We start from the raw sequence: 21,809 nt of genomic DNA, 5'->3' as shown, positions 1-21,809 counted from the left end.
GGTTTGGTGTGGCGGTGTGGTGGTGGTGTGGTGGTGGTGGTGTGGTGGTGGTGGTGGTGTGGTGGTGTGGTGTACTCACCTATTTGTACTCGCCTATTTGTGCTTGCGGGGATTGAGCTCTGGCTCTTTGGTCCCGCCTCTCAACTGTCAATCAACTGGTGTACAGATTCCTGAGCCTACTGGGCTCTATCATATCTACATTTGAAACTGTGTATGGAGTCAGCCTCCACCACATCACTGCCTAATGCATTCCACCTGTCAACTACTCTCACACTAAAAAAGTTCCTTCTAACGAAGGTGTGGTGGTGGTGGTGTGGTTGTAGTGTGGTTGTGGTGGTGGTGTAATGATGGTGTGATGGTGTGGGGGAGAGAGGGTAGGCATCTCACCACGCCATGTGCTCACAGCTGTCAGTAAAGTAATTCCTCTGTGATCTCCGTGCGCCCTTTGATAGCCGCGCCGAACAACCTGACCTTATCTGCCCTTTCTCTTCCCCTGAGTAGTGCACGTGATTACGTCTCCCTCTTTCAACTGTATGATACATTTAGTATTTCTTCACAGCTCACGCCTCTTTGATCTGGGACCGGTTGGGTAGCATCCGTCTGGACCGTCTCCAGCTTCGTCGCGTGGTTAATGACCGTGAATTCCGGAAGTGGTCAAAGATATGGTATATGCAAAGTCTTGAACGACTTCTTATTCAGACTGCTATAGACACCACGAACGTTGAGGAACAACATGCCGCTGATGACACGGGGTTGATGTGTGCTGCAGGAGAGGTGTGGGGGGGGGGCGAGGTGTACACTGCTAGTACTGAATCACGGCGCCTTCATGGGTAGCTACTCAACCTTTGTTAAGGTTAAGGAATGCCACCATCGGAATGGAATCATTCCCATGCTGGTGTTACCAATAACCACCACTAGCACCACCACCACCACTAGCACCACCACCACTAGCACCACCACCACCACTAGCACCACCACCACTAGCACCACCACCACTAGCACCACCACCACCACTAGCACCACCACCACTAGCACCACCACCACCACTAGCACCACCACCACCACTAGCACCACCACCACCACTAGCACCACCACCACTAGCACCACCACCACCACTAGCACCACCACCACTAGCACCACCACCACCACTAGCACCACTAGCACCACCACCACTAGCACCACCACCACCACTAGCACCACCACCACCACTAGCACCACCACCACCACTAGCACCACCACCACTAGCACCACCACCACCACTACTTTCCTTGACACATGAACTAGTTAGCGTTACAGAGGTGTGGGTGTGGTCGGCAGGCTGGCACAACTCCTTAGTGTCTTGGTGTGCAACTTTCACCCGTGTGTGTGTGTGTGTGTGTGTGTGTGTGTGTGTGTGTGTGTGTGTGTGTGTATGTGTGTGTGTGTGTGTGTGTATATGTGTGTGTGTGTGTGTGTGTGTGTGTGTGTGTGTGTGTGTGTGTGTGTGTGTGTGTGTGTGTGTGTGTGTGTGTGTGTGTGTATGTGTGTATGTGTGTATGTGTGTGTGTGTATGTGTGTGTGTGTGTGTGTGTGTGTGTGTGTGTGTGTGTGTGTGTGTGTGTGTGTGTGTGTGTGTGTGTGTGTGTGTGTGTACTCACCTATTTGTGCTTGCAGGATCGAGCACTGACTCTTGGATCCCGCCTTTTTATCCATCGGTTGTTTATAGCAATGACTCCTGTCCCATTTCCCTAACATACCTATTTTTAAAATCATGAATAGAGTTTGCTTCCACAACCTGCTCCTTAAGTGCATTCCATTTTTCCACTACTCTCACGCTAAAAGAATACTTCCTAACATCTCTGTGACTCATCTGAGTTTATAGCTTCCATCCATGTCCCCTCGTTCTGTAAATATTACGTGTGAACATTTCATTTCTTTCCGCTTTGTCTATTCCCCTGAGTAGATTATACGTTCCTATCATATCCCCCCCCTTTCCTTCTTTTTTCCTAGTGTCGTAAGGTTCAGTTCCTTCAGGTGCTCTTCATATCTCATCCCTCGTAACTGGGACAAGCTTCGTCACAAACTTCTGAACCTTTCCCAGTCTCCTTATGTGTTTCTTCAGGTGGGGACTCCATAATGGGGCGGCATACTCTAAGACTGGCCTCACGTAGGCAATGTAAAGCGCCCTAAAAGTCTCCTCACTTAGGTTTCTGAATGATCTTCTAACTTTTACCAGTGTAGAGTACGCTGCTGTCGTTATCCTATTTATATATGCCTCAGGAGATAGATTAGGTGTTACGTCCACTCCCAGGTCTCTTTCTCGCGTCGTCACAGGTAGGCAGTTCCCCTTCATTGTGTACTGTCCTTTTGGTCTCCTATCACCTGATCCCATTTCCATAGCTTTACATTTGCTCGTGTTGAATTCCAGTAGCCATTTATCTGACCATCTCTGCAAACTGTTCAGGTTCTCTTGGAGGATCCTGCAATCCTCATCTGTCAAGTCTTCTCATTAATTTTGCGTCATCAGCGAACATCGACATGTAGGATTCTACTCCTGTAAACATGATATTTACGTATATTAGAAATAGAATTGGTCCCAGCACTGATCCCTGAGGTACTCCACCTGTTACTGTTCGCCAGTCCGACTTCTCGGACTGACCGTTACTCTCTGGCTCCTTCCTATTAGGTAGTTCCTTACCCATGATAGTGCCTTTCCGCTTACTCCTGCCTGCTTCTCTAGTTTGAATAGCAGTCTCGTGTGCGGTACTGTATGAAAGGTTGTTTGGCAGTCCAGAAACATGCAGTCTGCCCAACCTTCTCTGTCCTGCCTTAGTCTTGTTATTTTATCATAGAATTCCAAAAGGTTTGTTAGGCATGATTTCCCTTTCCAGAACCCATGTTGATGTTTGTTTACAAACCCAATGCTCTCCAGGTATGCAACAAGTCTTAGCCTAATTATTCTTTCAAGTATTTTACAGGGGATGCTTGTCAGTGATACGGGTCTATAGTTAAGTGCCTCCTCCCTATCTCCTTTCTTGAAGATCGGCACGACATTTGCCTTCTTCCAGCAACTGGGCAATTCTCCCAGTTGCTGGAAGAAGGCAAATGTGACTCATTAAAGATCATTGCCAGAGGCACGCTGAGCGCCTGTGCTGCTTTTTTTAGTATCCACAGTGATACTTTGTCTGGTCCAACCGCTTTAGTTGCATCCAGTGTTGTCGACTGTTTCATGACCTCCTCTGCTGTCACCTCTATATCTGATAGTCTTTCATCTAGGGTAATCTCTTCCAACAATGGGAGCTGCTCAGGCTCGGTAGTGAACACTCCATTGAAACTGGCATTCAGTGCCTCGCAGATTTTCTTGTCACTTTCCGTATATGCCCCCTCTGTCTTCCTTAGTCTTGTCACTTGGTCGTTCATCGACATTTTTCTTCTTATATGGCTGTGTAGTAATTTAGGTTGGTTTTTCGCTTTGAACGCAATATCATTCTCAATTTCTTTCTGAAACTCTTCATATATTAATGTAATCGTTCCTAGCTCTGTTGCTGTGTGTGTGTGTGTGTGTGTGTGTGTGTGTGTGTGTGTGTGTGTGTGTGTGTGTGTGTGTGTGTGTACTCACCTCACCTATTTGTACCTTCAGCCTCGAGCTTTAGCTATTGGACCCACTCTTCCCAGCCGTCGCCTGTCTACTACAATGACTCGCGGAATATTTATCTGATATATATACTTTGTAAATTATGAACGTAGCACCTCTTCTCCAACTTGCTCATTTAGTTCCTTTAACTGTCCTACTGCCTCTACGCTAACAAACAATCCAGCCTCTTTATGACTGTTTAGGATCATATCTGTTTCTGGAGCCTCCACCTGTGCCCCCCCCCCTCTCTCTCTCTCTCTCTCTCTCTCTCTCTCTCTCTCTCTCTCTCTCTCTCTCTCTCTCTCTCTCTCGTGGGTCTATGTAACTGTGTTTGGTCTGACGCAAACATTCCAGAGTGAAGCTGCCCCAAACCGGTAGTAGTAGAGTGCTCCAGTGTGGTGACTGATGAAGGCACTCGCTAAGGTGGTGTTCAGCACGCTAGTACTGTCATTATTATTAGTGCCAGTATTATTAGTTCAATTCTCACATTTTCCACTTTTTTATGTTCAAATTTACCGTGGAATGTGAACAGGTTGGGCTTGGGGGTTATTTGATGGTGGCCATGTTGGTGGTGTTGTTGGCTATGTTGGTGGCGATGTTGTCGGCCATGTTGGTGTTGTGGGTCGTGTGATGATGGTTATAGTGCCGACACTCCCGCCAGCCTTGTTGTAACTGTGGCGTTACACTTTAACTATTATGACGTTCAAACTCTTTGTCCAATCTGACCTTAAAGCTGTGGATGGAGGCGGCTTCCACAACCTCCTCTTTCAGTGCCTTCCACTTGTTGACCCCCCTCCCCCCTCCATATACGACATATGAGATTAAGAAACAAGTAGTGTATTGTGAAGACTAATACTAAACAGCAGCTTCCCTATATCACTGTAATATCTCCATACCTCACACAATTATGTATTAGCGAAAAGACCTATCATTAATGCATAATGGTGCATAGCTATTGAAGTGGAACAATCTGCTACTAGCTGACAGTACAATTATAAGGTGTACTGGATAGATGTAATTATTAATGTAATAATCACCGCTGAGGTCTGATAAAGACCTTTTGTGCCCTCTGTAATCCTTTTATGCGCTGCCGCTCACAGGACGAGTATGGGGTGCACAATAAACGTTGATATATAAATATATATATATATATATATATATATATATATATATATATATATATATATATTATATATATATTATATATATATATTATATATATATATATGGGGCAACAATAAGAAAATCCCAAATCTTTTCCGCTCTGATTCTTGTAACTGCTGTCCTCTTATGGAGGCCGGATCCCCTGGTCTCCTTCACCCTTCCTCATCTTCATTACCTTACATTTGTTTGGACTGAACTCCAGCAGCCATTTGTTACCCCAATCCTCGAGTTTGTCAAGGCCTTCTTGCAACTTTCTGCAGCTCTCCTTTGTTTTTAATGTGTGTGTGTGTGTGTGTGTGTGTGTGTGTGTGTGTGTGTGTGTGTGTGTGTGTGTGTGTGTGTGTGTGTGTGTGTGTGTGTGTGTGTATATAAACAATGTTTATATCAGTACCACCTCCACGAGGCCCGCAGTCTGCGTCGTCGGGAAGTGCACGGGTGTTTAGACACCTGCTACCAGATGTGTCGACCACAGGTGTGTAACACGTGTTGAGAGACCTGCCACAAGAGCTATGTCTACCACAGGCTTGTAACAGGTATTGAGACACCTGCTACCACATGTGTCGACCACAGGTGTTCAAGAAGAGAAGATCTTGGGAGGAGAAATTCTCAGGCGCAGCAAGATTTCTCTTCGAAAATTTGCTTTACGTCAAGACCCTGAGGCCACGCGAAGACTAACACCAGGGTGAGCCCAGGGTGAGCCCAGGGTGAGCCCAGGGTGCTCCTGGGCTCACCATGAGTGAAATACAAATCATATGGACACAGGTCAAGCGACTTCTGGCTCCAAATACCACAATATGAAAGTGAAGGACACATACCAAATGAGACACATACTAGGCGAGACACGGGTCAAATGAGACACTTGGGAAACATACTAATAACCCCCCTCCCCCCGGCCTTAGCAAGCGGAGAGTTGAACTGTATACAGTAACATCGGTTAACCCCGACAAGCGGTCGGTGTTACATGCCACATTATTGGAACGACATAGTTTTTGTCGTCGTGCTCAGCGCTCCTCTCTTAAAATTGACATACATGAACATTCAATATGTTGATGTATGCTATCACATTCAATATGTCTGTGTACAGTATGCGAGTGTAAATAAAATGGTGGACATTTGTTGGTACGGAATTATGGAGTGTTGTACGTGCGTCCGAGGCGTTATGTACCCGCGTGAGCACCTGTGCTCAACGACAACAAAGGTGACGACGACCAAGTGATGCTAGTCGCCGCAGAATCCAAGAGTGGCGTTAGTCCTACGGTCAATCAACGTTAACTAGACGTTAATGACGTTGAATTGGCGTTGCTCTTGGACATTTGTGTCTACTGGGGATCTGGTCGACCCGCATGACCCTGGAAACAACCCGGGTTCGACCAGACGACCCGCATGACCCTGGAAACAACCCGGGTTCGACCAGACGACCCGCATGACCCTGGAAACAACCCGGGTTCGACCAGACGACCCGCATGACCCTGGAAACAACCCGGGTTCGACCAGACGAGCGGCCGCGTGCCTCACATTCCAGCCATCCACAGCCTGGCGTGGGCTGGGCTGCGACCTGACCCACAACCTGGGAACATCATGCTAGCCGCTCCAGATAAATGTATGATTACCGGGCCGGTGCACGGAGCCTAGCCATGCATGCCTGAGAGGGACAGTACACTAGCCAGCGCGGCCTGTGTTTTGGTGTGTAGCAGCCTGCACACAACACCCTCCTCCCCTACCCCTGGGGACAGGTTTGGCCAGGCCGGCCGTCTGGGCCGCCAGCCTGGGTGAGCTGCCCACCTGGAGGGCCGCCGATTCGGTCGTGTTTAGGGCTGTTGTCTCCTGGTTGTTCTGCGTGTCAGCAACTGTTCTTGCCTTGTTGGCCGTGTTCTCCACTTTTTATCAGGAACTAAAGATTTGTTAATGGAAGGAAAAACAATGTTTCTGTGCATTAAGTCTTAACGATACTATGGTTCTTCCGCGTTACTGAGTAGCAGTAACGCGGAAGAACCATTATGACTTACGATACGTCGCCGTCTGAATGACCGCTAAAGCACTTTCACCGAGAATACGAACAATTCCAGTTGTATATAACAGTAATTTTAATACACGACTGCTGTTACCAGTAGGCTACTAGTGGGATATTAAGGTTACACTCACCTTACAGTCCATCTTCTTACTTGGGGAAGAAAGTTTTTTCCTGAGTTGGTAAAAACATTTGTATGTGTGTCGAGTCCTACACGGTGCTGCCACCTCCCGGGAACCCGCAAACAACACAGCCCTCTACCCACAGCCCGTCCTCCAAACAAAGATCCAAAAGTGATTCCATGCACCCGCCAAACCCCCTGTTTATGAATGAAAAGCGGTTTACACACGACTCACAACTGCTGACGTTCGAACATATCCGGAACAAGTGCTTCACTGACGAATTTTGTTCGAATCACAACGCTATAAATGCTTCACCCACGTACTACAAATACAAATAATCGCCAACAGAACCTAAACACCTAACCTATGCCTAAAAATGAGCAATATGGTAATACAACATAATATTAATTTATATTTGAGAAAAATTCCTGTTATGAATGAACAGCATGTTAAAATGTATGAATGCGTCTGTGGGGTCGACCGCTGGATGAAATGGACTTGGTCTAAGGAAGAGATGGAATGGACTTGGTCTAAGGAAGAGTTACCCACCTACTACAAATACAAATAATCACCAATAGAACTTAAACAAACCTAACCTAACTTAATATACGCTTAACTATACACTTTAGTGTATAATAATATTTATTTATATAAGGAAAATAAACGTATTTTTATTACACAATGTGACTGCGTCTCTGACTTGCCTCAAGTGGGGTCGCTTTAACTAAATGCTTAATAAAACGTACTGTAATTACAAACAATTCCAGTAGAACCAAACCACCCAACAAACTAGCCTAGGCCTAACTATACACACGCCAGTAATATATACATTATTATTAATTTATATTCGGGAATTTTTCGTAGTTACCAAACATGTTCAAGGTGTTGGACGGGTCGTTAAGGTCAACTGGAGCTGAGACGACCCTGGCCTGAGGACAGGTCGTACCCGCACTAAACTCGTCAGTTTATATTTGAACTGAGAAGAGAATTAGGTATTTATATCTAATATATATATATATATATATATATATATATATATATATATATATATATATATATATATATATATATATATATATATATATATATATAGCGTTGTGGTTCGAACTGGTAATATATTATATTAGAGAATTTATATTTGAATTAGAGAATTGTATATATCCACAAGACACCGTAATGATCAGTGAAAATTTTGTGGAGTTCTCATTTTTAAAAGATAGAATATAATGATGTATGAGGCAGCCCGGGGAGGTTCCCACACAAGTTAACTTGTAGTGATGTGGTCGAGACCCGTCCTACCCTGGCCTCCCTGGCCTGCCCTGGCCTCCCTGGCCTTCCCTGGCCCCCACCCGGGGCAAGATGGGGAGTCTGGCGGCACCTTTAGTTCACTGCTCGCTAATGTTCACACAGCTGGAATTAGGTGCTTGCCTATCACTGCTTACCTTTAGTGAATGTGGGGAAAATGAGGTCTAGCTCTCTATGCCCCATCTTCTAATATTGTTTTTTACCTATTGCGTTATATTAAAACTTTTCTGAAGTTCGAATTCATTGTCGAAGTTGTCCTTAGAGTTGTGGATGGAGGAGGCTTCCATAGTGGCTTCACTCATCCAACTATCAACAGCCAGCCTTGATTGCAGCGTTATTGCACAGAATTGTACAATAATTTTCAGAGAATACATTCTTCAACTTCCTTCCCCAGCAAAGACAAACGTAAGATATATAGAAAAGAATCGCGCTAAAATCATTGTTTCAAACCTTTCGTTCATATTCAATAATCCATATCGTTAAGAAAGACCACTTCCAAAATGCGCTAATATATTTAACATTTATATTACTAGTATTTATTAAGGTGTTTTCACAACTTAGCGAGCGCTTTGTCATGGGTTCGTATCCTGGCCGGGGAGGATTTACTGGGCACAAATCCTTAACTGTAGCCTCTGTTTAACGCAACAGTAAAATGTGTACTTGGTTGTAACAACGATTCTTCGCGGCAGGGGATCGTATTCCAGGGACCTGCCCGAAACGCTACACGTACTATAGTGGCTGTACAAGAATGTAACAACTCTTGTATATATCTCACAAAAAAAAAAAAAATTACCCATTGTGTACCCATTGTTTGTGTCGGCTTATTTAGCGCCTTACTATTACCGCCCCTTGGTATAGCCCTTCTTCCATGTGGCGACACAAGAACAGTCACCAGAGATGGCCGCCACACCATAAACTGGGCACAAGAGACCAAAGGTCTCCTGAATGTGACCTCACAACAATGTGAGACAAAACCTGAAACAAACAAGAACATGTAAACACATTAATAATGCCTCACAATCCGCTAACAAACGACCATGATTACATATCTTCTTCCATTCAGAGGCCCAACCACTTGGGGTGGACGGTAGAGCGACGGTCTTGCTTCATGCAGGTCGGCGTTCAATCCCCGACCGTCCAAGTGGTTGGGCACCATTCCTTCCTCCCCGTCCCATCCCAAATCCTTATCCTGACCCCTTCCTAGTGCAATATAGTCGTAATGGCTTGGCGCTTTCCCCCTGACAGTTCCCCTTCACTTCCCTTCAGAGTATATACAACATGAGAGCCTCGGTCACCCCCAGCACCGCTCCTGTGCCAGGTAAGTCCACTACGGGCTCACCATAGCCCGTGCTACTTGCCCCGCACCTGTGCCAGGTAAGTTACGAGCTCACCATAGCCCGTGCTACTTGCCCCGCACCTGTGCCGGGTAAGTTACGGGCTCACCATAGCCCGTGCTACTTGCCCCGCACCTGTGCCGGGTAAGTTACGGGCTCACCATAGCCCGTGCTACTTGCCCCGCACCTGTGCCGGGTAAGTTACGGGCTCACCATAGCCCGTGCTACTTGCCCCGCACCTGTGCCGGGTAAGTTACGGGCTCACCATAGCCCGTGCTACTTGCCCCGCACCTGTGCCGGGTAAGTTACGGGCTCACCATAGCCCGTGCTACTTGGAACTTGTTGCAAGTAGCTGAATCTATAACAACAACAACATCGGTCACCCGGCCTCTCTGGGTGGCAACAATCCTGTATGTTGTATCTGTCTCCATCTTAAGAAACAATGTCTCAGGTTTTCACTAATATAATGATCAACATTTATATTGTAATTATTAGTGAGACTTGTTATTGGCTCGGGAATCTGATTGTATTATATTATATTAATACAAATAATATTATTATTATTTTGGAACATCAGTGACCGTAAAATGAATTATTATTATTAACATTTTTATTGACAAAATTTAATTACAATTTTGCCTAATCTGAGGATTTCAATTTAGTGTTATTAAAGTGAGGATAATGCTGGTATTGAGTGTCACCCAGCACACCCTATGCCCCTGTTACCTAGCAGTAAAATAGGTACCTGGGTGTTAGTCAGCTGTCACGGGCTGCTTCCTGGGGGTGGAGGCCTGGTCGAAGACCGGGCCGCGGGGACACTAAAAGCCCCGAAATCATCTCAAGATAACCTCAAGATCTCAAGATAACACAACACTGGTTCACGGCTCCCACTCACAACATTATTAAGCAACTCGTCCTCGACACTGTATGACAGCAAATCAGCCTCAAGGCCGCGTTCAACAAGTTTTTTGTCATTTATTTAAAACAGCAACATTTTCAAATATAAAATGGCACAGGCCGAGACGCGTACCCAGCTTCTCAGTATTAAACACTGAGAAATACATGGAATCTCAAACTAAATATTTTTTTTCATACAATTCTTGAACCCGTAGAGAATTGAGTACAAGAACCCGATCATCAGACAGAGCCTTATTACACAGCATGTCAAAGGTGGTATAATCAAATCAATCTTCCATAGTTAACATAAAAAGAAAACGAAGTGGCGTAATCACGCCCAGAGCCCCGAATTTTTCTAGTTGAGTCAGCCCTCCAATTAGAGGCCTGGGCTGCCGTACGCTTGTCATGGGCATGATAAAGCAGTCTGCCACTGACGAATCTGGATAGCGTTTTACGACGCAAACATGCAATTCCTTCCTCTATTATTCCGTAAACTTGAGGCGACTTTGAAACGTCTCAGAATACTACTATTACAGATAAAAAAAAATATCCTCGCCTTCAATATTTTCGACGTGAGATTTCTATGAAACATCTTCAAATTAATAAAATGTTTTAATTATGTTTGACACAAATCGCATTAATGCAAATTAACTTTAGCAATAAATAAATAATATCCATTTATATTATTTATTCATATATATATGGGGTGTCTATGGCCCTGATGAGTAGCAAACTTTGCAGTCATCAGTGTCTAGATCTTGGTGAGTGTAGTTCCGGAACTGGGAGGTATGAGCTACGAGGAAAGGCTAAGAGAGCTGAACCTCACATCTCTGGAAAACTGAAGAATAAGAGGCGACATGATAACCACCTACAAAATTCTCAGGGAAATTGACAGCGTGGACAAAGACAAACTCTTCAGCACGGGTGGGACACGAACAAGGAGACACAGGTGGAAACTTAGAACCCAAATGAGCCACAGAGACATTAGAAAGATTTTTTCCAGTGTCAGAGTAGTTAACAAATGGAATGCATTAAGCAGTGATGTGGTGGAGGCTGACTCCATACACAGTTTCAAATGTAGATATGATAGACCCCAGTAGGCTCAGGAATCTGTATACCAGTTAATTGACAATTGAGAGGAGGGACCAAAGAGCCAGAGCTCAACCCCGACAAGCACAACTAGGTGAGTACACACACACATCAGGAAGCAACTCATAGCAGCTGTTTAACTCCCAGGTACCTATTTACTGCTTGGAGAACATGTACACCAGGGTGAAAGAAACTCTACCCATTTGTTTCTGCTTCTGCCGGGGATCGAACCCGGGCCCTTAGGACTACAACCCCAGAGTGTTGTCTACTCAGCCGTGAGGCCTCCGCGTTACACACACACATTATATATATATATATATATATATATATATATATATATATATATATATATATATATATATATATATATTGTGACGGTAACGCGTTGGTGTTCGGCTGTTTCAAAAGCTAGGGGTATGGCCTCGTCACATAAAGAAACAAAAAGAGAAAATCTGGAACTTTCGTCTGTGGTACGGTAATGGGAAGACACACAAAACACAAGTAAATTTAACAATGAAATTTTAATTACGTTAGAAAAGCAAAACATGAATAAAATGGACATAAAATTTATAACATAAAATCAATCAAACAAAATAATAAGAATAATCAATGGCAAAATGAAAAGTTACGTTAAGACAAGTGAGTAATAACAAAGTGAATAATATACAATGAGATATATGGGTGCAGGAATATTGGCTTTAAGCTGCCACCTCTCTTAGTACACGTAAGCCAGAGCTTAGTCTACCAATGAGACGTGTTAACTTGTGGAAAGCACGGGATATTCTGAGGGCTGTAGGTCGTGGTGGCTCAGAAGTCAGCTAGTGTTTCGGGTGGAGGGAGCAGGTGCGACAGGGCACCAGCCAATCAGCGATGAGCAGGCGACGGACAGGTAGTTTGGTGGTTGGAGTGGTGGAGGTGGAGCAGGTGTTCCTGGTGCTGAATACGTTTGCTCTCTGGCAAACCTTGGTGTTGTACTTGTTGGATATTTCTTCCATATTAGTTGTATAGGGACGTACTTAGGAGGGAAGAGCAGGCTCAATCTCTCTTGAAGGAGATTATCGTCACAAAATATATATATATATATATATATATATATATATATATATATATATATATATATATATATATATATATATATATATATATATTTGGAAGACAGAAGAGTTAGGGGGGACATGATCACCACATTCAAGATTCTCAAGGGAATCGACAGGGTTGATAAAGACAGGCTGTTTAACACAAGTGACACACGCACTAGGGGTCACAGGTGGAAACCGAGTGCCCAAATGAGCCACAGAGATATTAGAAAGAACTTTTTTAGTGTCAGTGGTTGACAAATGGAATGCATTAGGAAGCGATGTGGTGGAGGCTGACTCCATAACTTGGGGGGCCTCGTAGCCTGGTGGATAGCGCGCAGGACTCGTAATTCTGTGGCGCGGGTTCGATTCCCGCACGAGGCAGAAACAAATGGGCAAAGTTTCTTTCACCCTGAATGCCCCTGTTACCTAGCAGTAAATAGGTACCTGGGAGTTAGTCAGCTGTCACGGGCTGCTTCCTGGGGGTGGAGGCCTGGTCGAGGACCGGGCCGCGGGGACACTAAAAAAGCCCCGAAATCATCTCAAGATAAGATAACCTCCATACACAGTTTCAAGTGTAGATATGATAGATCCCAATAGGCTCAGGAACCTGTACACCTGTTGATTGACGGTTGAGAGGCGGGACCAAAGAGCCAGAGCTCAACCCCCGCAAGCACAACTAGGTGAGTACACACACACACACACACACCCTCGCCTCGGAGCAAGAGGTAAAGTACCAAGCCAGTCAAACAAACAAACAAACAAAAACCTGTGGTTCTGCGTTAGCAACAAACAAAACATGAACTACGTTTTTGCAGCCTAAAATTTAGCCAGCATCTTGCGCCAATAAACATCAGCACATAAGGGCAAGAACATTTACCGTGAAGGAGATAATCAAGTGCGACTTTGTGAATTTGGCCGCCGTCCACCACTCGCCAGGAGCTGTCATCTCGAGTTTCCAGAACACGTGGCCAGCACGCATGAAGTGTTCAGCAATATTCACTGGGCTGCAAGAACGCGTGGTGCCTCAGAAATGGACCAATCCGGGGTCAAAGGTTGGTAGAGAACAATTCCCTGAAAAAATTTGCAGGAAATGCTTGGCGGCTTCTTATCTCTTTCCGGGAGGCTGGCCCTCAGGAACAGGACTAAGCAGCGTGAGAAATGCACTGCCATCTCTATGTAAAATGTTAATAACATTTATGGCATATTTCAGCTTCTATTACGCAAGCTTGTTATTAATATATTCTACCATTTATGGTATATTAGATAAGCAAGTTAAGAGCAGTCAACCCTAATCATTAGGAGTTACACTGGTGATTCAGGGGCCAGTCCGCCACACAGGCGTGAGCAGCAAGTTAAGCGCGGGAAATACCTCATTTCTCTGTCCTGGCCTGACCAGACCCCGCTATCAATATACCCAATATACAGACTCTTATATCCTTTATGGCAGCGTTACAACATGCAGAAAAGACATTTTCATGTGATTTATAACTAAAGGTTTCCTGTAAACTTCCTTTTTGTGCATTTATTTGCATATATATACGATAATATTTGAGAAGCAGAATACATGGAGTGTTCAGGTGACGCCTAACATTCAGCCAAGTTTAGCAAACATTTTAACCCGGTCCTCTGCGCAATGGGAGTCTTCTGAGGGTCCCGGCCGTAATTACGCACATTTGAACCGCCCAGCCAGGATACTTTACACGGGCCAACACATATTAAACTGTCTAGTTATACAAGCGTGGATGGGGCGGGCGGGCGGGGAGGGAGCTGGGGGAGGGGACGAGGCAAGTTTTCACCATCGAGCACATTACTCAAGCCCGCTTAACAATTTTTCCCTTAACAATAGGTTCTTCTTCATGATGTTACCCGCGCTCATAAAGCTTTAATAGCATGGGGCGTAGATTGGGAGCGACGCGCGCTGAACCCACCAGCTTGGCGGGAAGGTCCAACCTTGCGGCCATGTTTATGGACAAGCCGGTAAAGACAGCTTCCATCACTCAGCATGTCTTCCTCCTCAAAACACCGACAGAGAGAGATGTGGACATAACTCTCAGTCAAGAATCTCAAGAGATCTGGACATCACCCGGCAAGTTACATTAGATTGTATTAAGACACGCTAGTGTCTGCCCTCGCTTGAGCGCTATTCAACACTTGAAGTTTACACCTGTAAGAATTCCATCAATTCCAGCGATACATTCTCGGAAGGTGATTCGCATACAAGGAATGTTGGACGAGTCTTGGCGGTCACTCAAGGGCAGAACCAGGCCTTGAATCCCGCCTCAATGCATGTACGAATTGATGCGAATTTTTGAAGTTAGAGAAACGTGTAAATTTCCCATTCAGTATGAGATATTTATTTAATGTGTAAATATTATTTAATATTTGCTATGTTAACTATATTATTCATCTAATTATTAAAAGAAAGGGAGTGTGTAGGAATGGGGAGATGGGAAGGGAGGAGGAGAGGCAGGATACCTTAGCGTCAGCCGCAGATTAGGCTAAAACGGTTATACTATTTTGAAGAGAATACTGTAGGCTCACCATAGCCCGTGCTACCTGGAACTTTTTGTTTCAGGTAGCAAATCTTAAACGACGATTGAAGAGAATACGTCACAGAACATGCTATGGGCACATAATGTAGAATATATTATGACATATTATTTTATGTAATTTATTGTATTTCCTATGTGTACAGTCTTCGGTGCAGGCAGGTGTGGCCCACTCAGCGTGTTATGACCGGAATTAATGACCAATATTGATCACACAAGTCTTGATCGTTTGAACCCAGTGACTCATGAGTCTGGAGTCACCACCTAGACCGAATGAGACAGGAATTTGTATCTGTAAGGTGTAAAGTGTTTTTCATTCGGGGCACCGAGACGGTTTTCTGAAGTGGAGACCGAGACAGCGCTGCTCCTTCAGCCAGGTAGAGACAGGGAAACTTCGGTGCCATAACAAGCACAGGAACCAGCATCAAATTGGCGAGTGTGGTGATAACTGCCCGATGTGGCTGTAGTCAGTCTCTCACAGCCGCATCCTTCACAGGTTAAGGTTGCAGCAGCCTAGAGGGAGCAGCTGTAGCGCTCTAGGGAGCGGCTGAGGCGCTCTAGGGAGCGACTGTAGCGCTCTAGGGAGCGACTGTAGCGCTCTAGGGAGCGACTGTAGCGCTCTAGGGAGCAGCTGTAGCGCTCTAGGGAGCGGCTGTAGCGCTCTAGGGAGGGACTGTAGCGCTCTAGGGAGCAGCTGTAGCGCTCTAGGGAGCGGATGTAGCGCTCTAGGGAGCGGCTGTAACGCTCTAGGGAGCGGCTGTAGCGCTCTAGGGAGCAGCTGTAACGCTCTAGGGAGCGGCTGTAGCGCTCTAGGGAGCGGCTGTAACGCTATAGGGAGCGACTGTAGCGCTCTAGGGAGCGGCTGTAACGCTCTAGGGAGCGGCTGTAGCGCTCTAGGGAGCAGCTGTAACGCTCTAGGGAGCGGCTGTAGCGCTCTAGGGAGCGGCTGTAACGCTATAGGGAGCGACTGTAGCGCTCTAGGGAGCAGCTGTAACACTCTAGGGAGCGGCTGAGGCGCTCTAGGGAGCGACTGTAGCGCTCTAGGGAGCGACTGTAGCGCTCTAGGGAGCGACTGTAGCGCTCTAGGGAGCGACTGTAGCGCTCTAGGGAGCGACTGTAGCGCTCTAGGGAGCGGCTGTAGCGCTCTAGGGAGCGACTGTAACCCTCTAGGGAGCGACTGTAGCGCTCTAGGGAGCGGCTGTAGCGCTCTAGGGAGCGGCTGTAACGCTATAGGGAGCGACTGTAGCGCTCTAGGGAGCGACTGTAACCCTCTAGGGAGCGGCTGTAGCGCTCTAGGGAGCGGCTGTAGCGCTCTAGGGAGCGACTGTAACCCTCTAGGGAGCGGCTGTAGCGCTCTAGGGAGCGGCTGTAGCGCTCTAGGGAGCGGCTGTAGCGCTCTAGGGAGCGACTGTAACCCTCTAGGGAGCGACTGTAGCGCTCTAGGGAGCGGCTGTAGCGCTCTAGGGAGCGGCTGTAACGCTATAGGGAGCGACTGTAGCGCTCTAGGGAGCGACTGTAACCCTCTAGGGAGCGGCTGTAGCGCTCTAGGGAGCGGCTGTAGCGCTCTATGGAGCGACTGTAACCCTCTAGGGAGCGGCTGTAGCGGGGTATAGAGGAAGCTGTCACCTAGGTCGCCAGCCGCCATCACTCACTACAGTGTGCGTGATCCAACATGGTGAACCGCGCCGCCCACCAATTGCACTTGAGCTATCGTCAGAGGCAAATTATCGTTCTCCTGGCGAGGCCGCATTTTCTCAGTCACAGAATGGAAATGTGTCAGACGGGCAATTTGGTCGGATTATAAACTATTCTTTACTCTTTACGCTTCGTTAGCGAATAACAAACTTACTAGGTACTTTGTGCTATATGAATGGAGGAATTGACAGCTTAGGATGTATAAGATGCAGTAATATAAGAGCCGATACATTCGTTAGTGTATGAAACTTTACCTCAAACACACAAGCGCACAACGCTGCTCCCTCAGCAAGGTAGAGACATCGAGACATAGAGACATCGAGACATCGAGACATAGAGGCATAGAGACATCGAGACATCGAGACATCGAGACATTGAGGCATAGAGACATAGAGGCATAGAGACATCGAGACATCGAGACATAGAGATAGGTAGATACTACATAGAATCCAATTTATAACATAAATTTAATGTCATGTTATATTTGGGAGTTAAGCCTAGAACAAGGCTACTGGAATTGGTTTGATTATTCAGTGCGTGTGTAATATACTATTTGTGTCTGCAAAATTGAGCTATTAGCTCTTGGACCCCGCCTTTCTAACCATTCTATGTTTCCTTTATTATATCTACTACATATATTTCTAACACACGCAAACATACACATATCCCCAGGAAGCAGCCCGTAGCAGCTGTCTAACTCCAATATATATACCTATTTACTGCTAAGTGAAGAGAGGCATCAGGGTGAAAGAAACTCTGTATACCAATTTGTTTCCGCCTCGGCCGGAAATCGAGTGCGGCCCTAAGGACTACGACTCCCGAGCGCTGTCCACTCAGCCGCGAGGCCCCCAGGCCTGTGTGCGCGCGCGAGTGCGTGTACTCGCATAACTACACTTGCGAGAGCTTAGCTTCGGCTCCATGGTCCCGCCTTTCAACTCTCCATCAACTACTATACATGTGACAGTGTCAGACCACGGAGGAAAATTGAAACAGGAATTTCCTTAAGTACTTTCGTATATTAATACATCTTCAGAAGGAGTGTATTAATATACGAAAGTACTTAAGGAAATTCCTGTTTCAATTTTCCTCCGTGGTCTGACACTGTCACATTTTTAATCACGTGTTTATTTTCGTGATATACACACCTAGTATACATATGTTTAGCGTGTGTGTGTGTGTGTGTGTGTGTGTGTGTGTGTGTGTGTGTGTGTGTGTGTGTGTGTGTGTGTGTGTGTGTGTGTGTGTGTGTGTGTGTGTGTGTGTGTGTGTGTGTGTGTGTGTGTGTGTGTGTGTGTGTGTGTGCGTGCGTGCGTGTGCGTGCGTGAGCTGGTATGCACGTATGCGTGTTTATGCCCCAAGTTTAGCCCTTAACATGAGCGTGATTACCACTCTCAGTTCCTGAATAAGTTACTCCGGAGCCCACCAGCGTAGTTCACTGAAGGAAATAGCCGTTCATTTCCTGCGTTTGGTCCACGAGCCGTCTAGCTCAGCGGCCGCGGGGCCACACTTCCAGGGACCACCTCCTCCGGCCTCCTCCTCCTCCTCCTTCCCCCCAACACTGGTTTCCATGTAATGAGTCTTAGAGTCCACGTCATCTCCCATGTTGACAGCTGCTTTACTCCCACGTTGGACTAATAACAGTAATGCTGCTGCTCCCGCTTGCCTGACTTACCCGCCTACTGCTGCCCACACTTGTCATTAATATTTGTATTTTAAATTTAAATTTAAATTTAAAATTTTAACTGCTGCTGCACCGCCTGCTGCTACTACATCACCTGCTGCTCTTGCTACTGCTGCTGCTGCTGCTACTGCTGCTGCTGCTACTGCTGCTGCTGCTGCTGCTACGCCGTAATTTTCAATATTCAAGCACATGGCCTTTGGATAAGATGATGACACTAGAGCAGCAAGCATGGTGTCCCCGCCTGCCCTTGACTCTTTCTGGTACTCCTGAAGACATTAGGGAGTCACCCTCATGACCCTGGCTAGCATGGGGGACCTCCCACACACACACACAGGCACCCCCATGACCCTGACTACCATGGGGGACCTCCCACCCCCACACCCAAGGCACCCCCATGACCCTGGCTACTATAGGGGACCTCCCACACACACACCCAGGCTCCCCCATGACCCTGGCTACTATGGGGGACCTCCCACACACACACACAGGCACCCCCATGACCCTGGCTACTATGGGGGACCTCCCACACACACACCCAGGCTCCCCCATGACCCTGGCTACCATGGGGGACCTCCCACACACACACACACAGGCACCCCCATGACCCTGGCTACCATGGGGGACCTCCCACACACACACCCAGGCACCCCCATGACCCTGGCTACCATGGGGGACCTCCCACACACACACCCAGGCACCCCCATGACCCTGGCTACCATGGGGGACCTCCCACACACACACCCAGGCACCCCCATGACCCTGGCTACCATGGGGGACCTCCCACACACACACCCAGGCACCCCCATGACCCTGGCTACCATGGGGGACCTCCCACACACACACCCAGGCACCCCCATGACCCTGGCTACCATGGGGGACCTCCCACACACACACCCAGGCACCCCCATGACCCTGGCTACCATGGGGGACCTCCCACACACACACACCCAGGCACCCCCATGACCCTGGCTACCATGGGGGACCTCCCACACACACACCCAGGCACCCCCATGACCCTGGCTACCATGGGGGACCTCCCACACACACACCCAGGCAACCATAACACGAATTTTAACTGAAACAAAAAGTGACTATAATCGGTGTAGATATTATTGCACAGGAATTCCTTTAATAATTGATTTTAGCACTGGAGGGCCACATATTCTTAGTACTGGAGGGCCACATATTCTTAGTACTGGAGGGCCACATATTCTTAGTACTGGAGGGCCACATATTCTTAGTACTGGAGGGCCACATATTCTTAGTACTGGAGGGCCACATATTCTTAGTACTGGAGGGCCACATATTCTTAGTACTGGAGGGCCACATATTCTTAGTACTGGAGGGCCACATATTCTTAGTACTGGAGGGCCACATATTCTTAGTACTGGAGGGCCACATATTCTTAGTACTGGAGGGCCACATATTCTTAGTACTGGAGGGCCACATATTCTTAGTACTGGAGGGCCACATATTCTTAGTACTGGAGGGCCACATATTCTTAATACTGGAGGGCCACATATCCTTAGTACTGGAGGGCCACATACTGAGACACACAACACTGGTACTAAGACATAGAGGCAGCACTGAGACACACAACACTGGTACTAAGACATAGAGGCAGCACTGAGACACACAACACTGGTACTAAGACATAGAGGCAGCACTGAGACACACCATCTACTCATGTCTCACCCTTGTTGTCAGTAGAAATGACTGACAAGGTTATTAACGTGAATCATAACTGCCTCGTTAGGTATTATCAACCGGTGGTTATTAGGGCCGAGGTGAGACACATACCTCCACACCATACAACCAGAGAGATGAGAGACACCACACCATACAACCCGCAGGCTTGACCACCACACCATACAACCCGCAGGCTTGACCACCACACCATACAACCCGCAGGCTTGACCACCACACCATACAACCCGGCGGCTTGACCACCACACCATACAACCCGCAGGCTTGACCACCACACCATACAACCCGCAGGCTTGACCACCACACCATACAACCCGCAGGCTTGACCACCACACCATACAACCCGCAGGCTTGACCACCACACCATACAACCCGCAGGCTTGACCACCACACCATACAACCCGCAGGCTTGACCACCACACCATACAACCCGGCGGCTTGACCACCACACCATACAACCCGCAGGCTTGACCACCACACCATACAACCCGCAGGCTTGACCACCACACCATACAACCCGCAGGCTTGACCACCACACCATACAACCCGCAGGCTTGACCACCACACCATACAACCCGCAGGCTTGACCACCACACCATACAACCCGCAGGCTTGACTACCACACCATACAACCCGCAGGCTTGACCACCACACCATACAACCCGCAGGCTTGACCACCACACCATACAACCCGCAGGCTTGACCACCACACCATACAACCCGCAGGCTTGACCACCACACCATACAACCCGCAGGCTTGACCACCACACCATACAACCCGCAGGCTTGACTACCACACCATACAACCCACAGGCTTGACCACCACACCATACAACCCACAGGCTTGACCACCACACCATACAACCCACAGGCTTGACCACCACACCATACAACCCGCCAGCTTGACCACCACACCATACAACCCGGTGGCTTGACCACCACGCCATACAACCCGCAGGCTTGACCACCACACCATACAACCCGGTGGCTTGACCACCACACCATACAACCCGCAGGCTTGACCACCACACCATGCAACCCGGTGGCTTGACCACCACACCATACAACCCGCAGGCTTGACCACCACACCATGCAACCCGGTGGCTTGACCACCACACCATACAACCCGGCGGCTTGACCACCACACCATACAACCCGCTGGCTTGACCGCCACACCATACAACCCGCAGGCTTGACCACCACGCCATACAACCCGCAGGCTTGACCACCACACCATACAACCCGGTGGCTTGACCACCACACCATACAACCCGCAGGCTTGACCACCACACCATACAACCCGCAGGCTTGACCACCACACCATACAACCCGCAGGCTTGACCACCACACCATACAACCCGCAGGCTTGACCACCACACCATACAACCTGCAGGCTTGACCACCACACCATACAACCCGCCAGCTTGACCACCACACCATACAACCCGCCAGCTTGACCACCACACCATACAACCCGCCAGCTTGACCACCACACCATACAACCCGCAGGCTTGACCGCCACACCATACAACCCAATTGACCGCCACACCATACAACCCGCAGGCT

At 47.5% G+C, this 21,809-nt stretch overlaps 2 protein-coding genes across 2 annotated transcripts in view; both read right to left on the bottom strand.

Moving 5' to 3' along the window:
* The window catches only part of LOC123765006 (protein glass), a 72,579-nt gene extending 65,531 nt beyond the window's left edge, over positions 1-7,048 (bottom strand). The window contains exon 1 of the mRNA XM_045753333.2: positions 6,920-7,048. The gene's annotated coding sequence lies outside the window, so the exon portion shown is untranslated. The remainder of the gene's footprint in view (positions 1-6,919) is intronic.
* Positions 7,049-15,673: 8,625 nt separating this feature from the next.
* On the bottom strand, positions 15,674-17,214 carry LOC138369574 (heterogeneous nuclear ribonucleoprotein M-like). Its single transcript, XM_069332995.1, has 3 exons — positions 17,110-17,214; positions 16,429-16,639; positions 15,674-15,969 (listed from the first exon to the last, which is right to left on the bottom strand). The coding sequence occupies exons 1-3, from the start codon at positions 17,212-17,214 to the stop codon at positions 15,674-15,676; spliced, it is 612 nt and encodes a 203-aa protein (XP_069189096.1).
* Positions 17,215-21,809: the final 4,595 nt, after the last annotated feature.

This window comes from Procambarus clarkii, chromosome 29, assembly GCF_040958095.1.
Source record: "Procambarus clarkii isolate CNS0578487 chromosome 29, FALCON_Pclarkii_2.0, whole genome shotgun sequence".
Lineage (NCBI taxonomy): Eukaryota > Metazoa > Arthropoda > Malacostraca > Decapoda > Cambaridae > Procambarus > Procambarus clarkii.
The sequence above is the reverse complement of the archived record's forward strand: the minus strand, read 5'-3'. Positions and strand labels throughout refer to the sequence as shown.